The 15,120-nt window shown below is 38.7% G+C and overlaps 1 protein-coding gene across 2 annotated transcripts in view; it reads right to left on the reverse strand.

Moving 5' to 3' along the window:
• ATP10B (ATPase phospholipid transporting 10B (putative)) overlaps window positions 1-15,120 on the reverse strand; it is a 71,481-nt gene that overhangs the window by 4,025 nt on the left and 52,336 nt on the right. For both annotated transcript variants that reach the window (XM_034780261.1, XM_034780260.1), the window contains 8 exons: window positions 13,745-13,929; window positions 8,801-9,116; window positions 7,070-7,146; window positions 6,441-6,566; window positions 4,861-5,061; window positions 2,945-3,025; window positions 2,758-2,862; window positions 2,016-2,203 (listed from right to left, as the gene is read on the reverse strand). In XM_034780261.1, coding sequence (XP_034636152.1) covers window positions 2,016-2,203; window positions 2,758-2,862; window positions 2,945-3,025; window positions 4,861-5,061; window positions 6,441-6,566; window positions 7,070-7,146; window positions 8,801-9,116; window positions 13,745-13,929 — 1,279 coding nt within the window. The remainder of the gene's footprint in view (window positions 1-2,015; window positions 2,204-2,757; window positions 2,863-2,944; window positions 3,026-4,860; window positions 5,062-6,440; window positions 6,567-7,069; window positions 7,147-8,800; window positions 9,117-13,744; window positions 13,930-15,120) is intronic.

Raw genomic sequence — 15,120 nt, forward strand, 5'->3', positions numbered from 1 at the left:
AAGCTCAGTATCCTGCTGAGGCACAGCAATGATCTCAACCTTGCTGAATCCCCAAGATAGAGACATGAATTCCTAACTATGTGTTTGATCTAGCTCTTCGTAGCAAGCTCAGGGTCAAAAATGACAACAGTGAATATGGGCTGATAGGAACCCAACCAAGAACAAAACAGACAATAAAAGATGCTGTACCCCAAAGATGTGGGCCTGCATTGAAATATGAGGCACTTCATCTTTACCTTATATAGCACAGCATATAAACAGAAGTAAATCTAAAACCACATGGAAAAATAATACTCATTGGACAGGTATTATTTGAGGAAAAAAAGTTTAGTCTTAAATGGTCACCTTTCTGATAATTTCGGCCCATATTTTATAATGTGTTTGAAAAGTGGTCCTACAGAATACAACATTAAAGGAACTGTTTTCATAACTAGTATTTACAGGTCATGACAACCACAAAAGTGAAACTGACTAGAAACAAAAAGTGAAACAAACTAGTCTTATTTCATTGTCCAAGTTGAATGTAGTGCAAAAAATAAATTAGCAGCATAATTTGGGAATAGGAGATTTGTTTTTATAAACTATTTCAGTTCTAATAACCTAGGGTGTTAACAATAACCCACATAAAGAAATTAAAGTATATATTTTTAGCCTGTCACCTGTTAAAACAATTGCATTGTCACTGAATATTTTCCAATACATCCATTATTTGGCATATAGTTGTGACTCTGCGAGCCCCTCCATACCTGCTGGCAGAGGGCACACTATACTGTAACTCACAATAGGTCTGACACACTCAGTGCCCTCAACACATCATTGCCATGATATTCATTTAACAGGTGTCTTGTAATAAGTCATTTGGAAACTACCACCATGCTTGTCATTAATATCACCGTGAAATGTATGTAACAATGTTGTATGTGAAATTATGCATGCCCTCTGATATTGTTTTGTAGCCTGTAAACAGACGTAAGAGGCAAAACCGTTTCCCCCCTGTTTTTTCCTTGTCTGACCAGCTTAATCACAGGCAGAGGACAATGGAGGTACATTTACATATAAGGTAAACAAAGCCATCAAGCCAACAAGCAGGGGAAAAGACCACTTAATGATTACAACCAAAAATGAAGTCTGTACCCCTCAGGAAGCCTTTCTGGCTCTTGAAACAGAGACAATGGACTTTGGGGTAATATATGTGGGGACAAAGAGATATTTGAGTCATCCATCTCCTGGGAGAACAAAGAAGCCAATTCACTGTATCTACAAAAGATGGGTCCTCCTATTAAACTAGTTGGAGAACGCTGATAACTTAGTGTGAGTAAGAAACTAGGGTGAGACCATTGTGCTGTGAGCATGCTGCTGGTGTCAGGGCTCTGAGCCAAAGGTGCACAGCACAGAGGCAATCAGGGTTCCAACGCAGGTGGTGAGAGAAGCCCTTTTTGGTCTGAGTGAACCCCAAAAGCATCACAATAGTAAATTAAGATTTTGGCTGTACGGAGATGTTTATATATAAAGAAGTTATTATTAATTATCTGCAGTAATGCATTGCCAAATTTTAAGATGGTAATTATTTAAAAACGTAGTATAATATAGTGACATGATAGAAGTAGATATTTTTCAAGATTTTACTGCATTTGGGGACAATTCAAAATTTAAACCTACCCTTTATCGAACAGTGGTACACTGAATATTGCTATACCCATAATATTGAACACTTGCATAGCAGCTTTTCACTTGTAAAATCACAAAGCACTTCACAGAAGCATGACCATGTCCATTTTATAGATGAGCAAAAGGAGGCACAAGTGATTTGTCAAAGATTAGATCATTGTATGAGCCAACGGCTGAACTGAGAATAGAAGCCAGGTCTCCACGTTTGACCAAACATGACTCTGAGACATCTAAGGAAAATACAGTTTTTATCTATACAAGGCATCATTATCATCATCATTATTATTTTACCCTAATGCCCTCAAATCCCAACGTTGGGAAGGAAAAAAAAAATCAAATGTTCAAACCTTGGTAAAAGTGCTATGACTGGTGTAATGAAGCACACTAAATAAAAGCTAGGATCTGACAGCTGATCCTCCATAAGCCAGTAGGGGCTTGTGGGTTCATTACAAACAACGCAGACAGCATTGTAGATAGTTGAGAAGGTGAAGTAAAGCAGAACACTTCCAATCATTGTGATCCAATGGAAGCATGTCTATGAACAGAAGCAGAGAACACATTAATGGCACCAAACACTGATGCTAGATCTCATGACTTTAGTTTTAGTACAGGGGAACATATAAGGATATTGGAAGGAACATACCTGTACAGTTCATGTTATTGAGAACTATTACATAATGCAATATGTATATATTACAGAATAAAACACGCCCTCCTCCACATAACTCATTGAAAGGACAATAACTTGCAAGTAATAAAGACTATCTCTAAGAGCATGGCACAAAGTCTCCTATTCTCATGCCTAACTGCAAGAATTCTGCATTGTTCTGTCCCAAAGACATTGTATGAATAATCAAAGGTATTCCAGGGAGGCAATTAATCTAGGCAAATCATCCATTTTTGTTGGCCCATTGATGATACCTCGCTGCATATAAGGAAATGTATTTCCTTTGTGTGATCCAGAGTTAAAAAATGACTCAAAGACAATTCCATGGCTTTCTGTAGGCCCTATCTACACTATCTTATAATCATATTTAAACACACAAAAAGTAAAATGGTCATCTGTACACATCACATTTACAGACATACCCAAGTTTTCATTTCTAGAGCTTGGTGCAAGAGAATTGTGAAGAGAGAGATGGTATTGATGGGGGTTCCAAATGTGAAGACATCAATGTCAGAGTCCTTGTACGTCTAGAAAATAGACAAAAATCAGATATGCATTCTGACTAGTCAAGGTTTAAAGAAGTAGTGTTTAAATCCTCTACGTACGTACCAAATAAGGGACAAAGAAGCAGATGAGACTCTGGTAGAAGGCATCCAACACGGCAATACTAAAAGTTGACAGCTTGTAGGTCTGTAGGAAGTGAGGGATAACTATTATCACTCTGTTTCTGTTAGTTTGTAATGCATCCATTAACTCATCTTTAGAGCCTGATCCTGCAGTTCTTATTTAGGCAAAACTCCCATAAGAGCTGTATGTTTGGGCCAAATGTTATTCTTTAAAACTCCTTTCCATGGAACAGTAAGTTTAGGGAAATGTAATGTGATTGCACATGTTGACATTTAAGCCTTTATCATGACTTTTAATGCAAGAGCTGCAGTAACCGATAGGGTCACTATGGGAGTGGCAAGTTGATGAGGCCTTCAGAATGCCAGAGCACCAATGACAATGCCCTTTGAAAACATGAAGAAATACATTCCACCGAGACCAGGACAACAGCGGGTGTTGGAAGAGGGTGGGACCACTTCAGAGAGTCTGTTGGCAGCATGACTACCTTCCACATTTTGTATTCCAAGAGCTGGACTGTCAGAAAATCAAAGTGAAACTAGTCTGAGTCATGGGCGCTCAGCACACTGAAAATCACACCCCAAACTAAAAATGTGACTGCTGCATAAAACGGAGGAGCCCTGACTCCTTCTGTATTCCACTGTTCTGGGACCTGAAAAGAGCAGGTCAAAATCTGCCCTCAAAAAAGGTTTTGATTAGAACAGATTAGAAAAGAACAGTTGAGCCCAAGCTAGGCTAAGCATTTTAAAATGACAGAAAAAAATGTGTGCATTTGTAATAAATAAATAAAAGATCAGCCTGGTTCTCTGAACTTGACAGGGAGGTTTGAGAAAAAGCTTAATATAATCGCTTATACATATTCCCTGATTTTTATCAATTTCTGAGTATTCAAAAGAAAAAATGAAAGCATCCGGGCCTGGAAAAGCAGGGACACCAAACTCTTATAGTGACAAAAGAAGTACTTTGTATATTAAAAGGACTATTTCTAAACATAACAGCAGGAGCGCATACACGCAGTCTGCCAGCCTTTTGTTGATCTAAAGTCTTAAGTTTACGTGTCACTTTCTACTGCCATCTTCACTTTAAAAGCTTTTCCTTTAGAACTCCTGCTTAGGTTACAAATACTCAGACCCCATCAGAATTTAAATCAGGGGCCATGCTGTTTTTACACTCAGCTGTTACCTTTCAACTCCACTCATTTATTTCTTCCTACATCCCCCAATAATGAAAAACAAAAGTCTTTACAAATTCTTCCACTTCATCTTTCTTCAGGTCAGAGACATTACACCTTTCTGATGTTAAGAGAGTCTTCAGGGTTTCAATGTATAGGGCTTGATTCTCCAAAGCTGCTCTCCACTGACTTCAGTGAACTTACGTTGTTTGCAGTGGTGTTATAACTGTGTTGGCCCCAGGATGTTGAAGACATGGGATGGGTGAAGTAATATCTTTTATTGGACCAACTTCTGTCGAAGAACAGCTTTGTGGAAGCTCCAAAGCTTGTCTCTTTCATCAGCAGACATTGATCCAATAAAAGGTATTACCTCGCCCACCTTATGTCTTCAGTGGACTTACACAGGAGTGAAACTGGAGTGACTCAGTGGCCAATCAGGCCCAGGAGATTTGTGACCGCACCAATTCTCTGGTTTACACCTTCCAACTCAGCCCCATCACTGGCACCAGCACTCAGCCCAGCTTCCACCACCACCTCCACTTTAAATCCACTCACAGGTACTTGTCATGACCCTAGTTACACAATCCTTTGGGTGGCTGTAAGCAGAAGAGAAAGAATAGGTGGATAGTGGATATCAGGGAAGGGGGGGAGCACGAAAAGAGTTGAGAACCACTGCCTTATCAAACAAAACAGCAGATCTCATACAGTTACACCAGCAGCCAAGACCCACCTCTGAATTTTGCCCACTCTTGTATAGTTCAGGCAAACTTAGGAGTGTTTCTGCAGATACATCTTTATCCAGGATTCCAAAAAGGATGGGGGGCATCGAGGTGAAAAAGAGATTGAAGAAGATCATCTGCCAGTAATCTATCATAGTGGTCCCTGAGAAGCCACAGAAGAACTGGTACCAGAAGAGCAGGCTGACGTAGCTCTGTGAGAGAAGTGAACAAAAACCACCAAACGATGCATTATGAGTAGACAGTCCCAACATTTCGAACTTGCAAGAAAAATTGCTTTTGGTAAGTATAAATTTCATTTTACTTTGGGCTCCTGAAGCCACAAAGTCACAGTTCTCTGTGGCCTCTTCTTTGGACCTTCACCAATTGTGATGGTCTATTTGGGGCTGGTGTGAGTTCCTCATTTTGCAGTGCATAGTTAATCCCAGCCAATAGGTCCACCAATGGGGTTTAAATAGCATGGAGAGCTCTGAGATATTCTTCCACACCACATATCCATTCCACCTTTAGCTACTTGATATTCCACATCACACATCCATTTCACTAAGAGAGATCTTAAACTGATAGCTTTGCATTCCTTCACTTAATCAATGCAATGTACCTTTAAGGAATATTTTGGTTTTAAATCAATGCATCACGGTGTATTTCCTTTAAGAAAATACAGCAGAGCAATTCAATTATTCAGTTCTGAACACCAAGTTTTAAATCCTTTTACAAAATTGGTTGTGACTGTGGAATCAAAAGGTCTCTCCCCACTCCCAAATGGTAGCGGGGAGATAATGAACAACAGCATTCCAGTTGAGAAAACTATTTCATGTCGCAAATAAATATCATTTAAGCTTTGAAAGCATGCCCAGACCAAAAAAGTTTTCCATTACAAATTTTAATATTGATAAGACATGATCCTTATTTAAAATGATGACTTTAAAAAAAATTTAAAATGTGAACACTTTGAATTCTAAGTAAATAGTCTTTCATGCTCAGAATGTATTTCAAGTTAAATAGACTTGTTTGCACAGGCTTGCTGAAAGTGTATTACTCTCAAGTTTATCCACTTTACATTATTCTTCAATGCACAGCTTATTTGCATTTACATTAAACTTTTAATAAAAATGCTAGATATGACCGCACCAGTGCTTGCAAGCAATTCCTATAAAATTAATAACAAAAATTCACAAGTTTCACATGCAATTCTTGCGTAATGTAAAGTCATCTTCCATCTTCTAGCACTAATCTACCATTCCTTATGCAAATAGGTAGCAAATTTTATTTTGAGGCTCATGAGTGTTACTGGAAAAGTTTCTGAACTAATAAAAGTCACTAAACTGAGGTATTTCCTCTTCTGGGACAGTACTATCAACTTGTACAGTGAAAGATCTAGATATTACTTTTTCTGAAGGCTTTAGGTCAGTAGAGCAGTAAGAGTGAACTTGTGAGTAATCATGAACTGTCCAAGTGAAGAAAAAGGAATTTCAATTCAATGAACATTAAAGAAACATGGCCTACAAGAACTGGTACTTTAAGCCAGCTTGACTGAAGTAAACCAAGGCATCCAGGATCCTTTGCATCTTACCACATTTTTGTAGAAGAAGTAAATCACCATCTTTGCCAAGCGAGAGTAGCACCAATGTCCATGGACCAGAAGTAGCTTCTTGAGATGTTTAAATCGAGATATTGCAAAGTCACTGGCCATCACAGCCTTAAATAAAAAAGTATTGAGATTATTTATTAAAAATTCTATTTCTCTACCCAACATGATCTGATTCAAGAATGAACAATGAGGAAACCACCCACTATTGTGTTGACACTTTGAGGCTGGTTAACTAAATATGAAACTGCACCCTTCTGCCTTCCCAGAATGCACCATAAAAATGTATTAATGAGTCCAGAATGATGAGGGAGGGGGAACATCTGGAAAGAAATTAGGGCGAAAAGCAGCCTTGTACCAGAATCTTGGGGAAATTCTACAGAAGAGGTGATCCAGAAAGCTATTCCACTGATGGATACTCATCTGCTGATTTTTCAAGCTTAGGATAAACAGTTAGTCCCACAATGATGGAAAGGATAATGTCAGGATAGCAATAATGCCAACTTGTATCTTAATTTCAAGTTGTTACTTAGAATAAAGGTCCTTCTATAAGCCCTTGAAGCTACTCAAATATACTTCATAAAAATAGAAAGGGGGATAAATTTAAGGGATACCTGCATGCCTTCCTGGCCAGAAATTCCAATCCCAACATCAGCTGCTTGAATCATACTCACATCATTTGCACCGTCACCTTGAAGAGAAAAAAGAACCGATTTCCAGAAATATGAAAATAAAGGATAAAATAATGCCAAGGTTTGGTCTTGTTCAGTGTTATATGCCTGTATCTGAGAGCAACATCTCAAAGTATTGCTGATAGACAAGTATCTTTACAATAACACATTTAGGGTTGCTGGTGCCTTTCCTTGTGGTCAGGTGGATTAGGATTAGGTCAAACAGTCAAGAAACTTGAGTCTGATACCTCCTTGCTGTGAGCCTTTGGGTCACGAACTCTTGGGATGAAATTCTGGTTCCATTGAAAACAATGGCAAAACTCCCTCCATAATACTTGCAAGCATAAAGTATTAAGCAGAGTCAGTGACTGAGGTAGCAATACATGAACTCATGTATTTTAACGATCACATTTGTTCAGATTTCCCAAAGTACATGCTATTTTTTATGGACTTTCTACAAAAATAAATTTACTTCATGAGGTTCAGCTTATTTACTCCAACCATCACCAAAACCAACAAGCCAAACAAAAAAGCCTTAGAGAACAATTTGTTCCCCCTTCCTCCTATGGCAAAAAAGCAATTTTTTCCATTTTATCATAACTCAAAAATGGCCTAAAACATTCAGATTCAGGCAGGTACCATGCATGGAAAAATTCAGCCCAAAGATGCACGTTTTCAAAAGTTCTGAGTAAAAGAAACAGGAGTTATAATAGTTTTATGACAGCTTCCTTCTCACATTCTCTCTATATCACCTGATACCAAATATAAAGCATATTAACAATCACTGTTATGTTTTTTCTTGGTGGAACCCAAATGATCAAAAGCATGCTTTTGTAGTAATTCATTTTGTAGATTTCTTTGACTTAAATCACACAAGGTAATGCAAATTATACAGTATAACAAGCCACTTTAAAACCACAATTCTACTCATCATAATTTTGGTGACATTTTCAAGATCTTTGACTACAAAGAATATCCCTGTGGCAAGAATATTCAGGTTTGTATGTAAACATGTAGTCTGTGAGCAAGGTAAACTAGTGAAGTGGCATAAACAAAATGGAAGTGTGGCAATATATATCTTGCTTTTACATTTTCCTTTAAAAAAATGATGCAAATCTAGAAATGTAAAAAATTATCAGACCCTTCCCTTCCTGTTAATATTTTGTTTGGTCCCTGCAGGCCTTGGTTATGTTGTAAGTTTTTAAGTCAATTCTGCAAGGATTTTAGTAGAATCGCACATGCTGAAACAAGAAACTTGCCGATTTCACATCAACTAGTTTACTTGCAGGTTAAAAGCAAGCGTGTCAGTATCTAATGCTGCTCTGGGGATATTCCCTGTTTTGAAAAATTGGGAAAAATCCAAGAGTAAAAGGGAAATGTTAACACAACAAGCAGAGTAACTATTATTATGATTGGTTTTCCTGAACTGAAGAGTTTTGGAGGGAGGTGGGGAGGAAGAGTTGATGATATTCAAAGTTGCTGGGTGCCCTCATCTGATCTTTGACTTTAATGGGAGATGAGGTTGTTCAATGGTAGGAAAGAGGAAATTTCACCTGCAAGCGTATGGCTATATTTAGCACCATCTTTTTCCCATGTGCTCGTAACTCATGATGAATATAAAAAGCATAAAACCAAAATAATCTAGAATTTCAAGAGACTAAGGAAGTTAAGTACCTATTGACAGTGTCATGACTTTTAATTGTCTCCGCACTAGTTTGACCACCATGCTCTTCTGCAAAGGAGTGGCACGGCAGCACAAAACTGAGCGACAGTACTTGGTCAGCTCCAGAAACTTCTCTTCCAGCTTTCCTTGGAAAATGACGTTCAATGTTTTCCCATCAACTACCAGCCCAATGTCAGGACTGGGGGCTACAGAGGCTGGTAAAGATGATGACAGGCTAATGCCAAAAAATTTCCATTTTGTTCTTTCAACATTAGAATTCTTCCTTACTTCTTCCAATGTTAAATCCAAGAGGGATTCACAGGTTTCCTGGAGGGAGATGAGATCATTATATAATGCTTATATGCATCTCCCATTACACCATATCACCCATTGGTATGTCTAACCAGGCCAGGTGCATTAGAAGATGTCACAGAAGCATTAGGAACAATTAACAAAGCACAGCAATAGTTTACCACACTGGAGATGACATCAGTGATGTTCTCAGCTTCTCCACCCGTACAAAATACGTTGAAAACACTGACCATTTTAACAGCTATTTGCTTCCAATATGACCTTTCATTTTAAAAGAAAGTCTAGCTTTACAAAGAGAGCCTATATTTGCATATGCAATGCTAAGAATTTGGGGAAAGCAACATGGAATAATTGTTTTTAATAATAAATTGCATTGTTGTAGCCTTTTCCATCCAGGGATCTTAACATTCATTCCTAACAATGTTAGTAATAACAACAAACATCCCTGTGAGGGACAGTGAAGTCATGATTCATATTTCTCTTTCAGACACGCACACATGGAATCTGACAACTCCCATGAGAGGGATGGTGAAGGCATGATTCATCTCTCTCTCTTTCTCTCTCTCTCACACATACACACCCCCTGACATAAAAATTAAGGTCCAGATTTTTAAAATTAGCCACTGGTTTTGAAAATTAAATAATGTGTTGTGACACATCAAGTGCACGGCATAGCTAGGAACTTAACCCAGGTTCCAACAGCACCTGCTTTAGTCACAGAACGATACTTCCCTCATTAGTGCATTTCCCCGTTTTGGACCGAATTCTTCTTTCGGAGGCACACAGTCCCTAGAATGGCTTAAGCAGGAGCTGGATACAAACATATCCAAGGATGGATAACTTGTTCCAAATTGCCTTCTTTTCCCTAAGATTTCATAAGGGCACAGTGACAGTGTGACATATGGTGTCACCCAAAGTTCATCTTGCTGTTCGTGCTAAAAGTCTTTTTCTGTGGCATGGCATAGAATACCTGAAGAGCTAATCACTCCCCTTTTTTGCCTTCTGTCAGCCTTACTGAGTGATGATTCAGCTCTAAAATGTTATTTTCATGTTATGTTGCATAAGGTGCACCCGTAGGATGCTGTAAGATTTAAATTACACGTAAGTGGGAGGTTCTGAAATCAAACGTACCTCTGACACCTAAGAGGAAGCTGTATCACTAAAATATTCTAAAAATGTTCCTGAGGAACAGAACCTTTCTATGTGTAAACCAGGAAATATATACTGAAAATTTAATGTATTTTTTAATTAACCCGAAAGAAATTGGCTAATAGCCCAGTGCTGGTCACTAGGAATACATCTAATTTCTAGGGTTTTGGTGAGTCTTTGAGGTAACTGTACCTAGGAGAAGAAACGTCTGAGACCAGTGGGAAAAATGACGGGTTGGGACCCCTTCTTGCAGTATGTCCATCTGGTTTCATTCCCCACTATTCCAGTCAGGGAGCCATAGCCCTTACTGACAGCTGCCTACTCCTGCAGCTGGGCCTCACCTCTTCCTCAGCTCAGGAGGAAGTTGAGTGATGCAGAACAGTGATTGAGGGTACAGATGTCCTGGCATGGAGCCAAGAAAGGTTTGATGTTGTAGCCCAAGCTGGGCAGCAAATAGAGTAGGTAAGAAGAGTAAAGTTCCCTGCCCACTTGAAGGGTGGCAATATCAGTGAATATGGTGGACTAGAGATTTGGGGGAAGTTTTCCACCTGTACAGAAATGGGTCATGTGATTTTGGGCTCAGGAGTGGGGTGGAAAACAGTGCATCCCAAGGTGCCTAAAATGGGCATATCTATCTTTAATACCCTTGTGCACACCATTGAGTATGTGTGTTTTTATCTTTAAGGAAAAGTGACATCACAAATACAGTAAAGGAATTTCCATTTTAACAACCAGAACTTTACTATAGCATATGTGTGCCACTGCTCTCTGCTGGATGGGATCAGAATGCTCAGCTGTGTGTCATGAGTCATATACTGGCAACAGTTAAAGAAGATTTTCCTTTACTTTATCTGATTGGGGATTGTGCTTCTGGAACAAGAGGATCTAAGTCATATCCCAACTACTGCCATGTAATTCTTGGTAGTCACTGTGACAACTATGAAGTCCAAGGTGATCATAGATTTGTTATATTTACAATTTCACCAGTAATTTTTTTAACATTAAAAAGTTATTTTCAGACTGCTAAATATAATTAAAGCAGGGTGCAAGTTTTATCACTCTCAGTATAGGGCTCGCAGAATCACTGGTGTTTTTCAGTATTACACTGAATGCCAGAAGGCCCCCATACACCCATTTGAAATCAAAAACTTCAACTTTATATACAAATGAAAGTTTGCATGCACTAAGTGTATATCCCATCAGGTCAACCAGGGCGCTGCACTTAGTAAAATATATGCCTCTTTTCTTTAAAGCAGACATGTGTATCAAATCAAATTTACACATTGAAGCAGAGAACTTATTCCATGCCAGATTCTGTATCAGCTTTGAATGCTTTCTATTTCCAAAAAGAATACATTAAAAAAAAAGACATTTGTACAGAATTCTGTTCCTATCTAGGGAGCTGCTAGCCACAGACAAAAGAAGCTACAAAGTAGGCCATCTAACTTCTCTATAAAAGTGTCCATCACAATAAAATATTCAACACTTATTCATCGCTTTTCACATTCAAAGCACTTTACAAACCATTTAGTTAATCTGCACAACAGCTGCATGGAAGTATGTGTGAAACTAACTTGGCTGTCACTTGGGCAGATAAATCACATGATCCTGCCATATGCCATCTGAGCAGTAGCATAAGCATCACTCCTGATCCCAAGCAAAGCCTAGAGATGACTTGTTCTAGCCCACTTATTAGGTGGTCCACAATTCTGGTCAGGAGGAGGGGTAATGGTCAGGCTCTCTTTTGGTTGGGTTTGGCCTCCCACCACCACAGAGTATGGGAGATGGGTAGATCTCTTCCAAGGGGTTTAAATATCAACTCACCATCTATGCAGATTAGAGATGAATTGGCAGGAACACACAAGCCCTTGTTGCACAATTCAATACATCTTTGTGCAGTAATTGTGCAGAGCTGGGCTAGGTCTTGGAAATGAGCAGGCCTATTGGGTGGGTCTTGGGTTTTAGTGGACAGTTAGAATGCTCAGGATGTGAGAAATGAAAAGCGAGGAGGTGGGTGGCAGCTGCCTCTCCCCCCTTTTAGGGCTGCCAGGGCAGGATGGTGTGTCATGGCATCTTATTTTGTCAAATGAAGTTACAAAAAAGTTGTGGTCATTTGGGCAAACTTGCATCTATCCTCATTGGCACCTCCCATTTGCAAGAGTTCACCTCACTCTGTTCTGGTTGTTTCAGAAGTTATAGCTCGCTCCGTCGATTGCTTGCTGTGGCTTCCCTTGTGTTTTGAAAACTGTTAAAATTAAAAGCTAACATTGTCAGAGTAAGAGGTTTCCTGGTCCTGCTTGCAAACTAATGGGTTCTAGAAGGAAGCATGCAATCTGGGTCTTGTGCAGCCAAGCCAGTCTAGAGCAAGGAGGGTTCAATTGTGACCCCCTGCTTTAAGGAGCAGCTGCTTTGTCTCTGGTTTTTGGTTAGTGTGCGTTAGGGTTCTGGATTTTAAGAAATAAAGTAGTATTTTGCAACCTTCCAGAAAGAGTATTTTATGTTTTTATCTAACTTCTCTGTATGCTGTGAAACATAACACCTCTGAGTAGCAGTGGCTGAGAACGATAATCTAGAAAAGTTACTTTACCCACAATTTTGCAGGGTATGCCTGTGCTATTCACTGTATGAACCTCTTATTACCAGTGAACATACAGGTAATATTTGTGTAAATCAATGCTAGCCACACCACAGGGAGCATCTAGGAAATGATCTCATTATTTTTACAGGACCATGAGAACTATTATGAGAAGGTTAAATAGAATGTACACTGCTGACCCAAACAAAGAGGAGGTGCTAAATGTTCCCTACTAAATAACTAATTTCTTTTGAAGCCTAACTACTCTAACTCCATTGTACTACACCTAGGGTGACCAGATGTCCTTATACTATATGGACAGTCCCGATTTTTGGGTCTTTTTCTTATATAGTCTCCTATTACACCCCCCCACACCCTGTCCCAATTTTTCACATTTGCTGTTTGGTCACCCTAACTACACCTTGGTATTAGGTTTTGAAGGGAATGGAATCTACATCTGCACATTTTTCCCAAGCTGACTCATGCAGTACTTTAAAATTGTCCTCCTACAGAAATCACCTGGAGCTAAATTATCGTTGCAAGTGAAAATTCCATTGCAAGGAGCAAAGCCAAACATCAACACTATTATGCGATCAGGCACTTGAACTGCAAATTACCTTTTCTCAAAAGCATAATACTCAATGCCCCTTTTTTTTGAAGAAAAAAAAAAAGATGATTTTCATGTGGAAAATTCATTATATTTTAATCTCATAAAAATAATCTATAAAACCTGCTTGAATCATACAGCATGATGTGTGATCAAAAGAGTCAAAGGACTTTTTCCAATAGGCCTTGAGGGATTATTTTTTTTTGGCTTTTCATGAAGCATTAATACAAAATGAAGCATTTCCAAACCCCAAATCATTGAAGGAAATGGAGTGCACTTCCCAGCAGGCTTTTCACCCTTTTCTGGACGTACCTTATTTTCAGTATTAATGGTAAACACAGTGTCTTTTTGGTCCAGAAGTTTACAAGAATATGCAATATTAACTGCTGTTTCCTGCTTGTCTCCAGTCAGCACCCAGATTTGTATCCCAGCCTCTCGGAGAGCTGCAATCGTATCGGGCACTCCGTCTTGCAGCCGATCTTCAATCCCTGTTGCTCCTAGTAAAAGGGGAAGATGAGAAGTGAGCCAATTTATTTCCCTTTGAAAGCTGTGGTGAGATGGTTTAAAAAAAAAAAAAAAAAGATATCAGGAATCTTTGATTCTAAATAAATAAATAAAGATCCAGCATGTATCAACAGCTAAGCCAATGCTACCGTCCAGTGGTTGATATAGACTTCAAAAGGCATAAAATTAAGCCTGAATTGAGGGGAAAATCTTTATGTAGATTCCCTATATTTTTGCATTATCTTAAGTCTCACATCAGTCCTGTAGGGAATATATGGATGAATACTGAACAGTTCTGGTGATTAACACATACAAAAATCTGCATTTAGATTGAGATTTAAAAAAAGAAACATAAAACAGCAATCAATGACTAGTGACCATTCATTTTACTTGGCACTGTAGTGACTCATTTCATTTCTTTTGAATACTCCAAAATGACAATGTACTGGCCAAGGAATATACTACGTGCATTTTTTAAAAAGTATGGTATCAGTTCCCATCACAGCATGCAATTCTACACTGAATCTTGGCTGTTTAATTGAAAGACACTCTACTGGCAAGTCAGATGCTTCTTCCATCAAAGGAATGAGATAGGACACAACAAATGTCCTCTTTGGAAATGTGAAAACTTAGCTGAAGAAGCCAATACTTATACTGAAGGTAAATCACCATATGAAAGAGTGATAAACAGTCATCTCTTATCTCTTCCACTAGAGGCCACTTTGAAGTTGCTGTAACAGTGATACCATACATTAAAGATCAGTATTACTTAAAGCAGAAAAGGATACTTTTCTGAGGAAAATTAAGTAGGAGTGCATACAGAGGGTTTGTAGTTGGCAAAGGTGAGAGATTCTGACAGCTACACTAGCTCACCTACAGCTCTGTTTACAGTATTTACTGTTATTATCCTAATTTTTACAAATATCATTGCAGAGATTATGAAGAGCCATAATAACAACAAGCTGCAATTATATAGATCAGGATGACAAAGTGCTGAACATACGGCACATAGGTAAATAGGTTAAACCTGGGCTCCTTTGAAAAGCTAAGCCTAAAATAGCAAAACATTTGGACTCAAGATAGAGAACATTAAACTACTCTCATTTTTATGAAAAAATCATGATGCTTCGATCCTATAGGGATGGGTGCCATAAAGTACCAAGATGGATAACTTTTTGCATGAT

The sequence above is a fragment of the Trachemys scripta genome, chromosome 8, assembly GCF_013100865.1.
Source record: "Trachemys scripta elegans isolate TJP31775 chromosome 8, CAS_Tse_1.0, whole genome shotgun sequence".
Classification (NCBI taxonomy): Eukaryota; Metazoa; Chordata; order Testudines; family Emydidae; genus Trachemys; species Trachemys scripta.